The sequence below is a fragment of the Budorcas taxicolor genome, chromosome 11, assembly GCF_023091745.1.
Source record: "Budorcas taxicolor isolate Tak-1 chromosome 11, Takin1.1, whole genome shotgun sequence".
Taxonomy (NCBI): Eukaryota; Metazoa; Chordata; class Mammalia; order Artiodactyla; family Bovidae; genus Budorcas; species Budorcas taxicolor.
This window is the reverse complement of record NC_068920.1, coordinates 74,465,799-74,479,021: the sequence shown is the minus strand read 5'-3', so window position 1 is coordinate 74,479,021 and position 13,223 is coordinate 74,465,799. Positions and strand designations below refer to the sequence as shown.

The 13,223-nt window shown below is 41.0% G+C and overlaps 1 protein-coding gene across 4 annotated transcripts in view; it reads right to left on the bottom strand.

Annotated features, from left to right (window-relative positions):
• SPAST (spastin) overlaps positions 1 to 8,976 on the bottom strand; it is a 50,092-nt gene extending 41,116 nt beyond the window's left edge. For all 4 annotated transcript variants that reach the window (XM_052649692.1, XM_052649695.1, XM_052649693.1 and 1 more), the window contains exon 1: positions 8,464 to 8,976. In XM_052649692.1, coding sequence (XP_052505652.1) covers positions 8,464 to 8,872 — 409 coding nt within the window. In that variant the 5' untranslated portion in view covers positions 8,873 to 8,976. The remainder of the gene's footprint in view (positions 1 to 8,463) is intronic.
• Between the last annotated feature and the right edge of the window lie 4,247 nt (positions 8,977 to 13,223).

Sequence of the window (13,223 nt, the reverse complement as noted above, 5' to 3'; positions counted from 1 at the left end):
TTAATGCCCAGACCAGTGATCAAACCCACGCCGCCTGCACTGGAAGCACGGAATTTCAGCCACTAGACCACCAGGGAAGTCCCTAGAGCAGCATTATCAACAATAGATAGAAACAACCCAAATAGCCAGTAGCAGATGAAAGGATAAACAAAACATGGCATACACACAGAATGGAATATTATTCAGACTAAAAAAGGAATGAAATCTGTTACATGCCTCAGCATTGCTTATAGACGCTGAAATGCCAAGTGAAGTGTCAGACACAAAAGGACAGATACTCTGTGATTCCGCTTATATGAGGTACCCAGAACTGGCGAAATCAGACAGAACGCAGAACAGAGGCTATCAGGGACTGGGACGAGGGAAGAGTACAGAAGGGGAAAGGAGGAGTTCTTGTTCAGTGGGTACTGAGTCCTGGTTTGGGAGGATGTAAAGCTCTAGAAATGGATAGTAGGAATGGTTGCACAATACCGCGAATGTATTTTTCTTTTTTTTTTGGCCATGTGCCATGCAGGATCTTAGTTCCTTGACCAGGCATCGAACCACGCGTCCTGTAGTGGAAGCATGGAGTCTTAACCACTGGACTGCCAGAGTCCCCTGTGAATGTATTTAATGCCACTGATTCCCACACTTTAAATCACTAAAATGGCAAGTTTTGTTATCTATGTTTTACCACACACACAAAGAAATTACTAAATGACCCATTACAGGCAGTTTGCTGACCCCTTGTATACAGCAATGAAAATGAACAATTACTGCCAAAAGTAACCTCAAAGATTAATCTGACAAGCATGAAGTGAAGTGAAAGTCACTTAGTAGTGTCTGACTCTTTGCAACCCCATGGACTGTAGCTCACCATGCTCTTCTGTCCACAGAATTCTCCAGGCAAGAATATTGGAGTGGGTTGACATGCCCTTCTCCAGGGTATCTTCCCGACCCAGGGATCGGACCCAGGTCTCCTGCACTGCAGGTAGATTCTTAACCATCTGAGCCACCAGGGAAGCGCCCTGACAAGCATAATGTTGAGCAAAAGCAGCCATACACAAAAAGAACGCCAACTGTATGATCTCATTTATAAAGCTCATTTATGGTGTAAGAAGACAGGAACTGAAGATACCTTTGTGGAGGGTGTGGAAAGGTGGTAAGCAGAAGAGAGGATGAGAAAGGCAGGCTTCCAGAGCAATATTCTATTTTTTGACCTGGTGAGGTTTCAAACTGCTATGTTCACCTTAATAATTCATTAAGCAATACACAAAGTGTGTACTTCACATATACTTATTAGAAGTGTACTTAAAACTGAAAAAAATACAAGAGGAAGGCTAAGTATTTTGAAATGGACAGTTCCTACACATTAAGTGAAAAAGGTTACAGATGAGTTTCTATGCAACATGATTCATTTTTTTCTAATGAATAAATATTTATGTTTATGTAACTAGACAAAGTCAGGAAACTTATCAGTAATCATCTAAGGATAAGATTACAGAAGATTTTCACTTTCTATAGTTGTGCATTATTTTAATTTTTGATGTGCGTTACTGTACAAGCAACAAAAATACTGATGATATCCATCTTTAAATAAAGATAAGAATACTGGACTAATTTGTGTATTATCTATTGCATCTTTTTCTTCACATGTTAGTAGTACCCAGACTGCCACTGAGAAGATCAAAACAAGAGCAGCTTGGGTAGACAGGATGTCAGTTTGCAACTATATGAGTTAGAAGATAAGAGATTTAAGTCCTTGCTCCATCATTTAAGAGCTCTCTGACTTTGGGAAAGTCAGGCAATCTCTCTGAGCTTTAGTTTCCTTACCTAAAAACAAGATAACACTTCTTTTACTTAACTTCAAGTTGTGGCAAAGATCAAATGAAACAGGGCATGGGATAATATTTTAATAAAAGAGATATGTAAAAATTACTTTTGGCATATTTAATAAATCTGTTGATAAATATAAACCCTACTGCAGAGCTGTATGCACAGTTGTATTTTTGCTCTTAAAGCCCATTGTTTTTACTCATCTATTTAGTCCTTCTTAAGCAACATTCCACAAACAACTCCAGGAAATAAGTATATCCATTTTCCTACACAATTTTCTGCTAGTAACCTGCAAGTGTCACATTTGAAAGTAACAGGAATCTTTAAAGACCTTACAGTAGATTTTAATGTGTGCTAATCCACAGTGAACTATAGAGGCCATGAAGCATCAGACTGACAGCTCCCAGGTTCATTCTCTCATAGTTCACTATCACAGAAAGTATCCTTTCTATTGCTTTAATTCAGCAAAAAGGCCATGTTTTGCTTTCATGTTCAAACATCAAGGTTTATTTCTGAAATGATTTATTTTTTTCCCCATTTAACTGGAAAGGTTTTCAACCCCATGTAAAGAAATCATTACAGTTTTGGACATTTTCTTTAACCTTAAGAATTTCAACTTATTTTCTTTAAAAATCTTTTGTATTTACTATGGATGGATGGTGGATAATTTTAACTTTTGTGCATTATCAGTATTTCCCAAATTCTCTATCAAGAGCTTGCATTCTGGGCTTCCCAGGTGGTTTAGTGGCGCAAAAAAAAAAAAAAAAAATTCCATCTGTCAATGCAAGAGACACATGTTCGATCCTTGATCCGGTAAGATCCCACATGCCTTGGGGCAACTAAACCTCTGTGCCGCAACTACTGAGCCTGTGCTTTAGAGCCTGGGATACACAAATACGGAGCCCACGTGCTCCAACTACTGAAGCCTGAGCTCCCTAGAGCCTGTGCTCTGCAACAAGAGAAGTCACCACGATGAGAAAAGCCCACGCAGCCCCCCAGGCCACACTTAAGAGAAAAGCCCACGCAGCGTGAAGATCCAGCATCACCAAAAATGCCTAAAGAGGCCGGTATTCATCTATGAGTGTGTACGTGAGAACAAAAAATTCATTTCATCTCTTCTGTAATAAAAAGCTAGGATACTAAGTGAGGCCAAGAAGAGACTTCCATTTGTTTTTTCTGAACTAAGAGTCACAATTAACAAATATATTTTTATATCACTCTTTAGATAATTCTCCTTCTTCCCCAAATCACATTTAGACTGCTGTTTCCTAAAAGGAAGATAATAAAAACTAGATATCAAGGTTTAACAATGTTCAAGCATAACCTCTAGAGGCTGTAACCTTAAAAGAACTGTAGAATTAGTAACAGTAGTTACTATTTTCTGAGGACCTACTATGCACAAGTACGGAGTGGAGTATTTCACAAACATTATCTCAGTGTAGTAGGAAGTAACTTGCCCAGGATCCTGTACAGTCAGAATTCAAATGTCAATTTGGGTAAGAGGCACTGCAGTTTAAAAAGGATGAAATTAGACCCTCAAAACTGAGACAATGAAAAGCAGCCCCTGACATCCAGGAGCTAGTACCATCAACTAAGCCTTAGTGTAACAAGGAAATGATTTGACATCACAACTGTGCCTTGGTGTTATACTGAATATAAACAATTTCACAGAACATCAGACAGGCCCACTCTGTAATCATGATGAATGAAGATAAAAACAAGACTACTCTGCAATCATGTCTATAAACACACACAAAACATGAACACTGCCCAAGCCATGAAACACCAAACATCCTTCTCTTTGGGCTAATGAGTGCCTCTCAACCAACCATAACTTCATCCTCACTCTAGTCTCCCCTTCTGTATCAGATTTAAGAAACTTAATTACAGAATTATCCACAATTCCTGAAAGCATCCAATCCAGAGCAAAACCTTGCTTCCATAACTCCTCCTCAAAAAATCACTGAGTACAAGCCCAAATTCTGTACATTCTTTCTAGTTGCCTTTTCCTGAGATAAGGGATGGTTCCCCATGGTGTGTGTTCTCTTGGCTACAATAAGTAATACATCCCACTTTTTAAGCCACAGGTGTGTGTTCGAATGATAGTTCACTGAAAGGCACTCGCAAAACTCACTTAAGAACAACAACAGTTAAGCACAAAATATCTCCACTTCAGCGTAAAATATCTACAAAAGAGCAGAAAGATGTGAATAAGCATAATCTGTCTATGCTATACCCATATAGCTGTAAAACATTTATTAGTCCCAAGAAAACCTCGATTTTGACATTTTTCTTTCCTTATTTACCAGAACAAACTGCTGAGTTTGAGTGTGCTCAAAGATGTTTTATTCTACAGGGTATCGAGCGTGAGCAGTTGTTAATTCACAAAGCAAGAGCAAAAAAAAAAAAAAGCTAGGTCAGCTTATTAATACCTTCACTACTATTATATAGGTCAAGAGAGAGGAAAATTAGTAGAAAAACAGAGAATCTATACTTTGCCAGGGAGAAAAATCCAACTATTATTGGGTAAAGCACAGAGAATAAGCTAGCATAAAAACGGCAAGAAGGGTTAGGAAAGATCCTTCTTTGATAATTTAATACTTGTTTACTGACAACTGTCATCAGGATGCGTACAATAATCTTAGGAATCTAGTTACCAGGTGAGTTTTACAGGGTTAACTGTATTTTACATTAGGAAGGATATAAACTATTAAAAAAACCCACAAAAACCCTAAAAACAGAACAAGGGAGGAAGTTCCTAAGAATGGCTGCCTGTTGGGCTTTAGTGCAAATGTCACTCCATATTCTTGCAGAGAAATATGAAATGTTTATTGTATATTTAATAAAAAGTAATGTTATTCTCTGGGAAAAGTATATTATCAGAATGTCAAGCCATCAGAATAATTCTTTCCTTGTTCTAATCATTTAAAACAGAAATGAGGCTCAAAAAAATTGCCTGAAATCAATCCTTTCAAACTGATGTCTCATAGTTTTTAGGAGTAAAAGAAAATATACCAGATCTCCAGATCTGATACTTCTGATTTCTACTCTCTAGCTTCACCTTCTGAAAATAGATGTGGATAAGCAAGTATTTTGTGTGTGTTGGGTTACATGAAATTATAAAATTATACAGTAGTTTAAAAAAAAACTTTTAAATATAAACTGACTAGAAATTTTAAACAGAAAAGGATTTTATTTAGATAATTTTTATCCTTGATGACAGATGCTGCATGCAGCCCTATCTTGTCTTGAGAAACTGACTCTCTCTCTCTCTCATACAACATGCTGGGCCCTTGTTATCTGTCAAGTCCTACGTATTTGAGGTAACTGAACCACACCTAGAGAATCTGTACCACTGATATTACTCAGGAGATTCCAGGCTTGTCTACCTGTCTACCCGTAGGAGCCATGCAAAGCATGTTAGTTCATGTTCTGGTTAATCCAAAGAACCACTATTACAACCTCCTTTTCTCCCCCAAGTATTCCAAGGGGCCCTTGGAATTACACAATAGAGAACCTGCTTAGTATAAAATAAAAGTATGAAATTATGAATCTGTTCACCTAAACTCTGTTCCTAATTCTGCTACTGTGCATTCAGTCTTTAAATTCCAATTTCTCCAGATATACAGCTGATATCATAGGTTATCAGTTTTCCAAAGATGTTCAACAATAAATAAAACATCCACAAATCATTTAACTCCTTGGGAAAAAATGAAGGATACATATGAAAGAATACACACATTTTTTTAAGAATACATACATTTATTAATCACATAAGAAACATCTTAACACATCTCAAAGTAATTTTCTCTCAAGTTAACATCTAGAATGCAGAGCTGAACAAATTAACTGGTATTCAATAAATGCTCTAATGAACAAACTTCACATAATCTTTTATTAGGTGAATAGAATTTGCTGTGCTATTCTTTTCTATTCAAAAATAGCATGGTTTTAGATAATCTAAGCCTTTATGAAAGTTCAGCATCACAGTTAAGTACGCCATAAAAAAATAAAATTCAAAATAGTCACCACATAAACAACATTTACATATTACTTTGTTAAAATAAGATTTAATTTGGCCTTTATTATTTGAAGGCACCAAATGTGTCAATTACCTAACATCATGACAGTCTGAAATAGCCCACTTCACCTGCTGGAATAAAGTGGCTTTCAGTATATTTATAAATTAAGTCAAATTATCAAGGGAAAGGAAATGCAGGACATTACTAGCTCCTTAATGATTCAGGGGCTAACCACAGAGTTAGGAAACTTGTGAAGACTATCTATTCAATTCATTACTATTTGTTCATATGTATTTTGATGCAGGAGGAAAGAGAGAGAATGAAATTCTCCTGGAATTAAGTTCTGTATTCTCAAGGATGCTGGAGAGGCAAACAGACCTCAAACATGAACTCCTGCATCTACTGAATTAAGGTTAAAATATAAAAACGTTCAATATACTCAAGGGAAAATCTGAGATAAAAGAGAATCACAACAATGTAAACTCAGTTTTACTTCATTTTTAAAGGAAAATGAGTATAACTAATTTACTTCAGTTTGAACCAATCTCCTTTGGAATATAATGCAGCAGTTGTAGAACTCAAACTAGAGAGGTATCATTGCCTATTCTGATGTCCACTTTAGAAACTAAAGTATAAATAAAGCAAAACCGTTGAATAGAAACATTATCTGCTGAAAAAGAGTGAAATATGTGATACACAGATTGCTGAAAATATTTATACGTAAATATTTTAAGAGGACTTTAATAAAATAGAGGCCTATATGTGATACCCAAAGATAAATCACCAGCATGAAATCCAAGGTCTGAATTCCACTTCCATCACTTACCCCTCACATGGAGGTGATTTCTCTTTAGTTTTAAGAATCTAGGACCTTTTTTTTAAGCCTAAGTTTTTGTTGATCTCTCTTGCTACCACCCAACTCCCATCACCCAGTGTTAACAAAATTTCCTTGTGTGTACTGGCATTCCCTTTTCAAATACAACAAATGATCTACCCTCAAATATATCCCTCTTTTCAACTTTTGACCTAGATTAGAAAACTTCAGAGGACTCTATTATAATAAAATAGTACAATAAAACAGTGCTTCTCTAGAAAGGGATAATAGTATATGCTTCTTCATCCTCCTCAGGTGATCTTGGATCTTCCTTAAAGGTGGTAAATAAAGTAATTAATAAAAAATTTCCCTCCCAAACCACACAGTATTCTTTTCTTAAATGTGCGTCCTCTCTTCAACTTTTTGAAGCCTCCTCTCTGTCCTTTTACTCCAAGCCCATGAATACCTGCCTCCTTCCTTATATCCTACTCCCCGTCCAAGGCCCCACAAAGGAAACAGATTTCAACCAAACTGAAAACCTGGAACAGTTTGTGGAGTTTGTAGTGGAGACACTACCAGTGAACTGCAGATTGCTTTTTTTATACTAATGAACAATGCAAATGAGTAGTTAGAGGGAAAAGATCTCGGCAAACTGGAGTTAGAGATCAAAGGAGGGATTTTCAAAATGTTATAATTTCATTTATCATCTTCCATAAAAATTTCTCATCGAGTGAGTGAAAGTCGCTCAGTCGTGTCCGACTCTCTGCGACCCTGTAGACTATACAGTCCATGGAATTCTCCAGGCCATTATACTGGAGTGGGTAGCCTTTACCCTTCTCCAGGGGATCTTCCCAACCCAGGGATCGAACCCACGTCTCCCACATTGCAGGTGGATTCTTTACCAGCTGAGCTATCAGGGAAGCCCAACAGTATCTTCACCTCAGGGGGTAATTGTGATGATTAAACAGATTACACATGTAAAGCCAAGAAAATAGTGCCTGGCATATAAAAAGACTAAAAAAAAAAATGTTAGTTTAAAAGAAATCTGAAGAACGTGGTACCCTTGCTTTCATCCAGAAACAGAAATCTTTACATTTTACTGTAAAACAGTATGTATAAACTAACCCTATTCACTCAATATTTCAATTCAGAAACTTTGAATGGAATACTCGGAATATTCATTTAGATGAGATCAAATCAACCATGGGCAAAAGTTTTATACTAAAACAGAATTTTATCGAAAATACTTAGAAGTCATTATACTGATAAAAATAACTGTCATGAAACTTAAAAAATAGTGCAAATTCAGCTGTAATCTATATGCAGCTGTTCCTTTCAAAATTAAGTCACCATTTGTTCTCTTTTTCTGACACTACAGTACTCTGCTTTCACTAAAACCCTGTAACAAGGAACAGCTTCTTCGATATCAAAACCTTTTGGAAACCTGGCTCAGAGCAAGCCACTCACTGTTCACAGCGCTCGAAAGGATGTGTGTGGTCACTCTAGGACAACTGTCACCGTCAGCAAGCACGTCTAGGAGTCTCACAGGGACTCGGGTCATACAGAAATGTAGGTGTAGGCTAGTATCCGAAACAAAGTCAGCGGCTAGCGCGCCTGAAAGGGGAGAGCTTTTTCAGCTGAGACTCATCAAGGATGAGGGTCTAACCCCGAGGAAGCGGTCTCGCAGGGCAGATCAGTTTCGGGGGTGCCCGCTGGCTCCGTCAGCAAAGGGACGCAGGTGTTGCCCTCCCTCGGCGACCGCACCGCTTTCTTCCCGGCGCCGCCGCCCCCTCCCCCCAGCTCCCCATTTACCTTTCTCGTCCTCATCGATGCGCAGGGCGACGGAGATGTACTCGAAGGCCTGTTTGTGGAACGCTCGGACGCGCTCGGCCTCCCCGCCTGGCACCGGTGCCGGGGGCGACGCCGAGGCCGGCGCGGCCCCGGAGCTCCTCTTGGCGGCCATGAGGGCGCGGGAGAAGCGCTGGCAGAGCCACACGAAGAGGAGCCCCAGGTGGAAGGCGACCAGGCGCAGCAGCGCGAAGCCTACGAACAGCGGGTAGGAGAAGTAGTACAGGTTCCGCTTATGCGGCGATTGGGGCGGAGGGGCCGGCTTGGGGGCGGGACGGGAGCGGGCCAGGCAGGGGGGCGGAGGCCTGGGAGGCACCGGGCTGCTGGGGCCGCCGGAGCCTTTCTTCTTCCCTCGTCCACCCGGAGAATTCATTCACAGCTCCCACTGCCGCCGCCGCCATAACCCGCCTCCCGCAGACCGACGGCGGCCAAGCGACGGCGGCGGCCACTGGGACGGCAAGGGCCACAGACCTCCGCGCGCCCCCGGTCCCTGGAGCTGTGCACCTCCGCGCGCGGCTCGCCGGCCCCGCCCCTTTCTCCTCGCCCGTCCAGGAGCACAACCCCTTCTCCTCCTGCGGTCGGTGGCTCCTGCCCCTCCCTCTCTCTGTCCTCTTGGCCGCTCGGTAGCTCAGAGCGGCGGCCGGGAGCGCAAGCGCAGCCCTCCCGACTCTTTCTCCGGCGCGTGCGCGCACGTCGCCGTCTTTGTTGCCCTGAGCTCCTTGTGCGCGTGTGCGCCGCTCGCCATTCCGTTCCTTCGCTCGCGGAACTACGTTTTCCAGTATGCAGTTCGGCCTGCTTAGCCCTTAGGGACCCGTAGCTCAATCGATTTCGCTGACCCTGGTAGCTCGGTATCAGGGCACCTAGACCGTCAATTCAAGAAAGGGACCGCTGCAGCTTGGGGTCCCTCGGCTAGTTTGCAGGACTTGCGGTGTCATCGTTTTCTTATATTTCTTCCAGCATTTTCTGCCAGTCTTCCACAAGGAATGGTTGATCTCAGTTTCACCGCAAAAGTAATGGGTCCAACCTAATAAATATTATCTAAGAAGATAGAGGTTGTAGGACGCTCAAAAACGTCAGGTCACTGAAAACGAAAATGTTAGTTCATTGGGATGAAATAATCGATTCGAGAGGTTTAATTAAATTGGTAAGTATTTATGACCAGCATAGCATATTGGGCTTCCCTGGTGGCTCAGATGGTAAAAAACGTCTGCCTACAATGCGGGAGACCCGGGTTCGATCCCTGGGTCGGGAAGATCCCATGGAGACGAAAATGGCAACCCATTCCAGTACTCTTGCCTGGAAAATCCTATGGACGGAGGAGCCTAGTAGGCTACAGTCCATGGGGTCGCAAAGAGTCGGACACAACTGAGCGATTTCACTTTCACTTTCAGACAGCATATTAAAAAGAGAGACATTGCTTTGCCAACAAAGGTCCCTCTAGTCAGAGCTATGGTTTTCCAGTAATCATGTATGGATATGAGAGTTGGACTATAAAGAAGGCTGAACGCCGAAGAATTGATGCTTTTGAGCTGTGGTATTGAAGAGTCTTGAGAGTCTTTTGGACAGCAAGGAGAGCCAACCAGTTCATCCTAAAGGAAATCAGTCCTGAATGTTAATTGGAATGACTGATGCTGAAGCTGAAACTCCAATACTTTGGCCACCTGATGCAAAAACTAACTCATTTGAAAAGACCCTCAAAAGGGAAAGATGGAAGGCGGGAGGAGAAGGGAAGGACAGAGGATGAGATGGTTGGATGGCATCACAGACTCAATGGACATGATTCTGAGTGAGCTCCAGGAGTTGGTGATGGACAGGGAGGCCCGGCTGCAGTCCATGGGGTCTCAAAAAATCAGACACGTCTGAGCGACTGAACTGAGTTTAACTAGATGTCTAATCTGAAGAATTAATTTCAATAAGGGAATTTTTAGGTTTTGCATGGTAGTCATTCCATACTTCCTCAGGAATCCAGACTGGACTTTTTTTTTTTTTTTCTGTTTTTCAAAATCTGCTCGAGGTCCTTTCCTTTGGAGAACTACCTCTGCTGCCAGTATTATCCTGAGTTGCAAGCACAGAACCTCGCCTCCCAGGTCACAGAGGGAAAACACTAGGGAAGCCCCAGGTTACCCATACTGTCCTAGAAACTGGAATCTTGCATGAAGACACGCTGAGATAGGAGGTAAGTTAAGAACCGAGTGCTCTAAAGAGCTGCTCTATCAGTTCATATCATTGAGATACTCAGAACTACCAGGTTCCTGGGCTGGTCACTTATGTGATAACCTATCTCAAAGCTATTGAATCTGTTTCTCTGTTTTTCTCTTCTTTTTCTCACACTCCCTCTCTTCTTCCCCCATCTCTTTTTTGCTCTCTCCATCTATCACGCCTTTTTTTTTTTTTTTTTTGGTCTCTTCTCTTTCTCTTTTTACTTGAGTTAGCCCCAATTGTTTCTTGTTGCCCCAAACTAAGGAATACTAATTGATATAAAGACTTCATCTTCTACAGTGTAAGGTTTACAAATGCTTCCAAGAAACTCCACATTCTGGCCACATCTTTACCTAACTTTTGTGCACCACTGCTGCTGCTGCTGCTAAGTCACTTCAGTCGTGTCCGATTCTGTGTGACCCCATAGATGGCAGCCCACCAGGCTCCCCCGTCCCTGGGATTCTCCAGGCAAGAACGCTGGAGTGGGTTGCCATTTCCTTCTCCAATGCGTGAAAGTGAAAAGTGAAAGTGAAGTCGCTTAGTCATGTAGGACCCTCAGCGACCCCATAGACAGCAGCCCACCAGGCTCCTCTGTCCATGGGATATTCCAGGCAGGAGTACTGGAGTGGGGTTGTGTACCGCTACACTCTTACAAATATAGGCTATTACAAAAATGACCTACTCGCTGTTTCCCTCTTACTACTCTCCACCCCTTTTCCTGCCTCTGTGCCTCTGCCAGTTCCTCATTCTGAAATGCCCTCTCTCTTTCACATGTGATTAATTCAATTCGTGAAGTCTCTCTTTTGAACGTGTGGTATGATTCTGTTGTGTGAAAATTGATTTATACATTTATCATGTAATATATGATATATCCATTGTTCTGCATCCCAATTCAACCAATAGCAGGTAGAAAATATTTGAAAACCCAGAAAGTTCCAGAAAGCAAAATTTGAATTTGCCACGTGGCCTGCCACTATTTGCATAGTAATTACGTTGTGTTAGGTGTTGTAAGTGACCTAGAGATTATTTCAAGTATATGGTAGAATGTGAGTTGTTGTTCTGTAGTTCAGTCGTGTCTGACTCTTTGCAACCCCATGGACTGCAGATCGCCAGGCTTCCCTGTCCTCCACCATCTCCTGGAGTTTGCTCAAACTCATGTCCATTGAATTGGTGATGCCATCCAACCATCTCATCCTCTGTCCTCCCCTTCTCCTCCTTCCTTCAGTCTTTTCTAGCATCAGGGTCTTTTCCAGTGAGTCAACTCTTCACATCAGGTGGCCAAAGTATTGGAGCTTCACCTTCAACATCAGTCATTGCAGTGAATATTCAGGGTTGATTTCCTTTAGGATTGACTGGATTGATCTCCGTGCTATCCAAGGGACTTTTGAGAGTCTTCTCCAGCACCACAGTTCAAAAGCATCAATTCTCTGCATAGGAACCTGGAATGTTAGGTCCATGAATCAAGGTAAATTGGAAGTGGTCAAACAGGAGATGGCAAGAGTGAACACTGACATTTTAGGAATCAGTGAACCAAAATGGACAGGATTGGGCGAATTTAATTCAAATGACCATTATATCTACTATTGTGGGCAAGAATCCCTTAGAAGAAATGGAGTAGCAATCATAGTCAACAAAAAAGTCCAAAATGCAACACTTCGTTGCAATCTGAAAAATGACAGAATGATCTTGGTTCATTTCCAAGACAAACCATTCAATATCACAGTAATCCAAGTCTATGCCCCCAACCACTAATGCTGAAGAAGCTAAAGTTGAATGGTTCTGTGAAGAACTACAAGACCTTCTAGCACTAACACCAAAAAAAAAAAAAAAAAAAGATGTCCTTTTCATCATATGGGGCTGGCATGCAAGAGTAGGAAGTCAAGAGATACCTGGAGTAACAGGCAAGTTTGGCCTTGGAGTACAACACCAAGCAAGACAAAGTCTAACAGTTTTGCCAAGAGAACGCACTGGTCATAGCAAACACCCTCTTTCAACAACATGAGAATGTGAGTATATTATATTAATATACAAATAGTATGTCATTTTATGTAATAGACTTGAGCATCCCTGGCTTTTGGTATTGGGGAACAGAGAAATGACTGTATAACATATGTATTATTTAAAGAAAAAATAAACAGCTTCTATTTTAAGAAAAACTAATGTAACCTGTTCTTTGAAGCACTCTGTGATTCCCCTCCCTAATCTCAATCTCTTTTCTTCCCTCCAGAGGAAGACACTATTCTGAATTTTGGGTTTTGTGGTTTTTTCATTCCATATGACCTTCGGGATCTTAGTTCCTTGGTCAGAAATCAAACCTGTGCCGCTTGCAGTGGAAGCATGGAGTCTTAACCACTGGAATGTCAGAGAATTTATCTGAATTTTGTTTATTTTCTTTCTTTTTTAAAAATTTTGTTAAAAAAATGTTCCTTAGAAAAGAATTCTTTTCCTCTTAAAAAGAAGTAAAAAAAAAAAAAGATCTCTTCCTTTTTTACGAACCCTTACGTCAAGGGCTGACTTTCAATAGA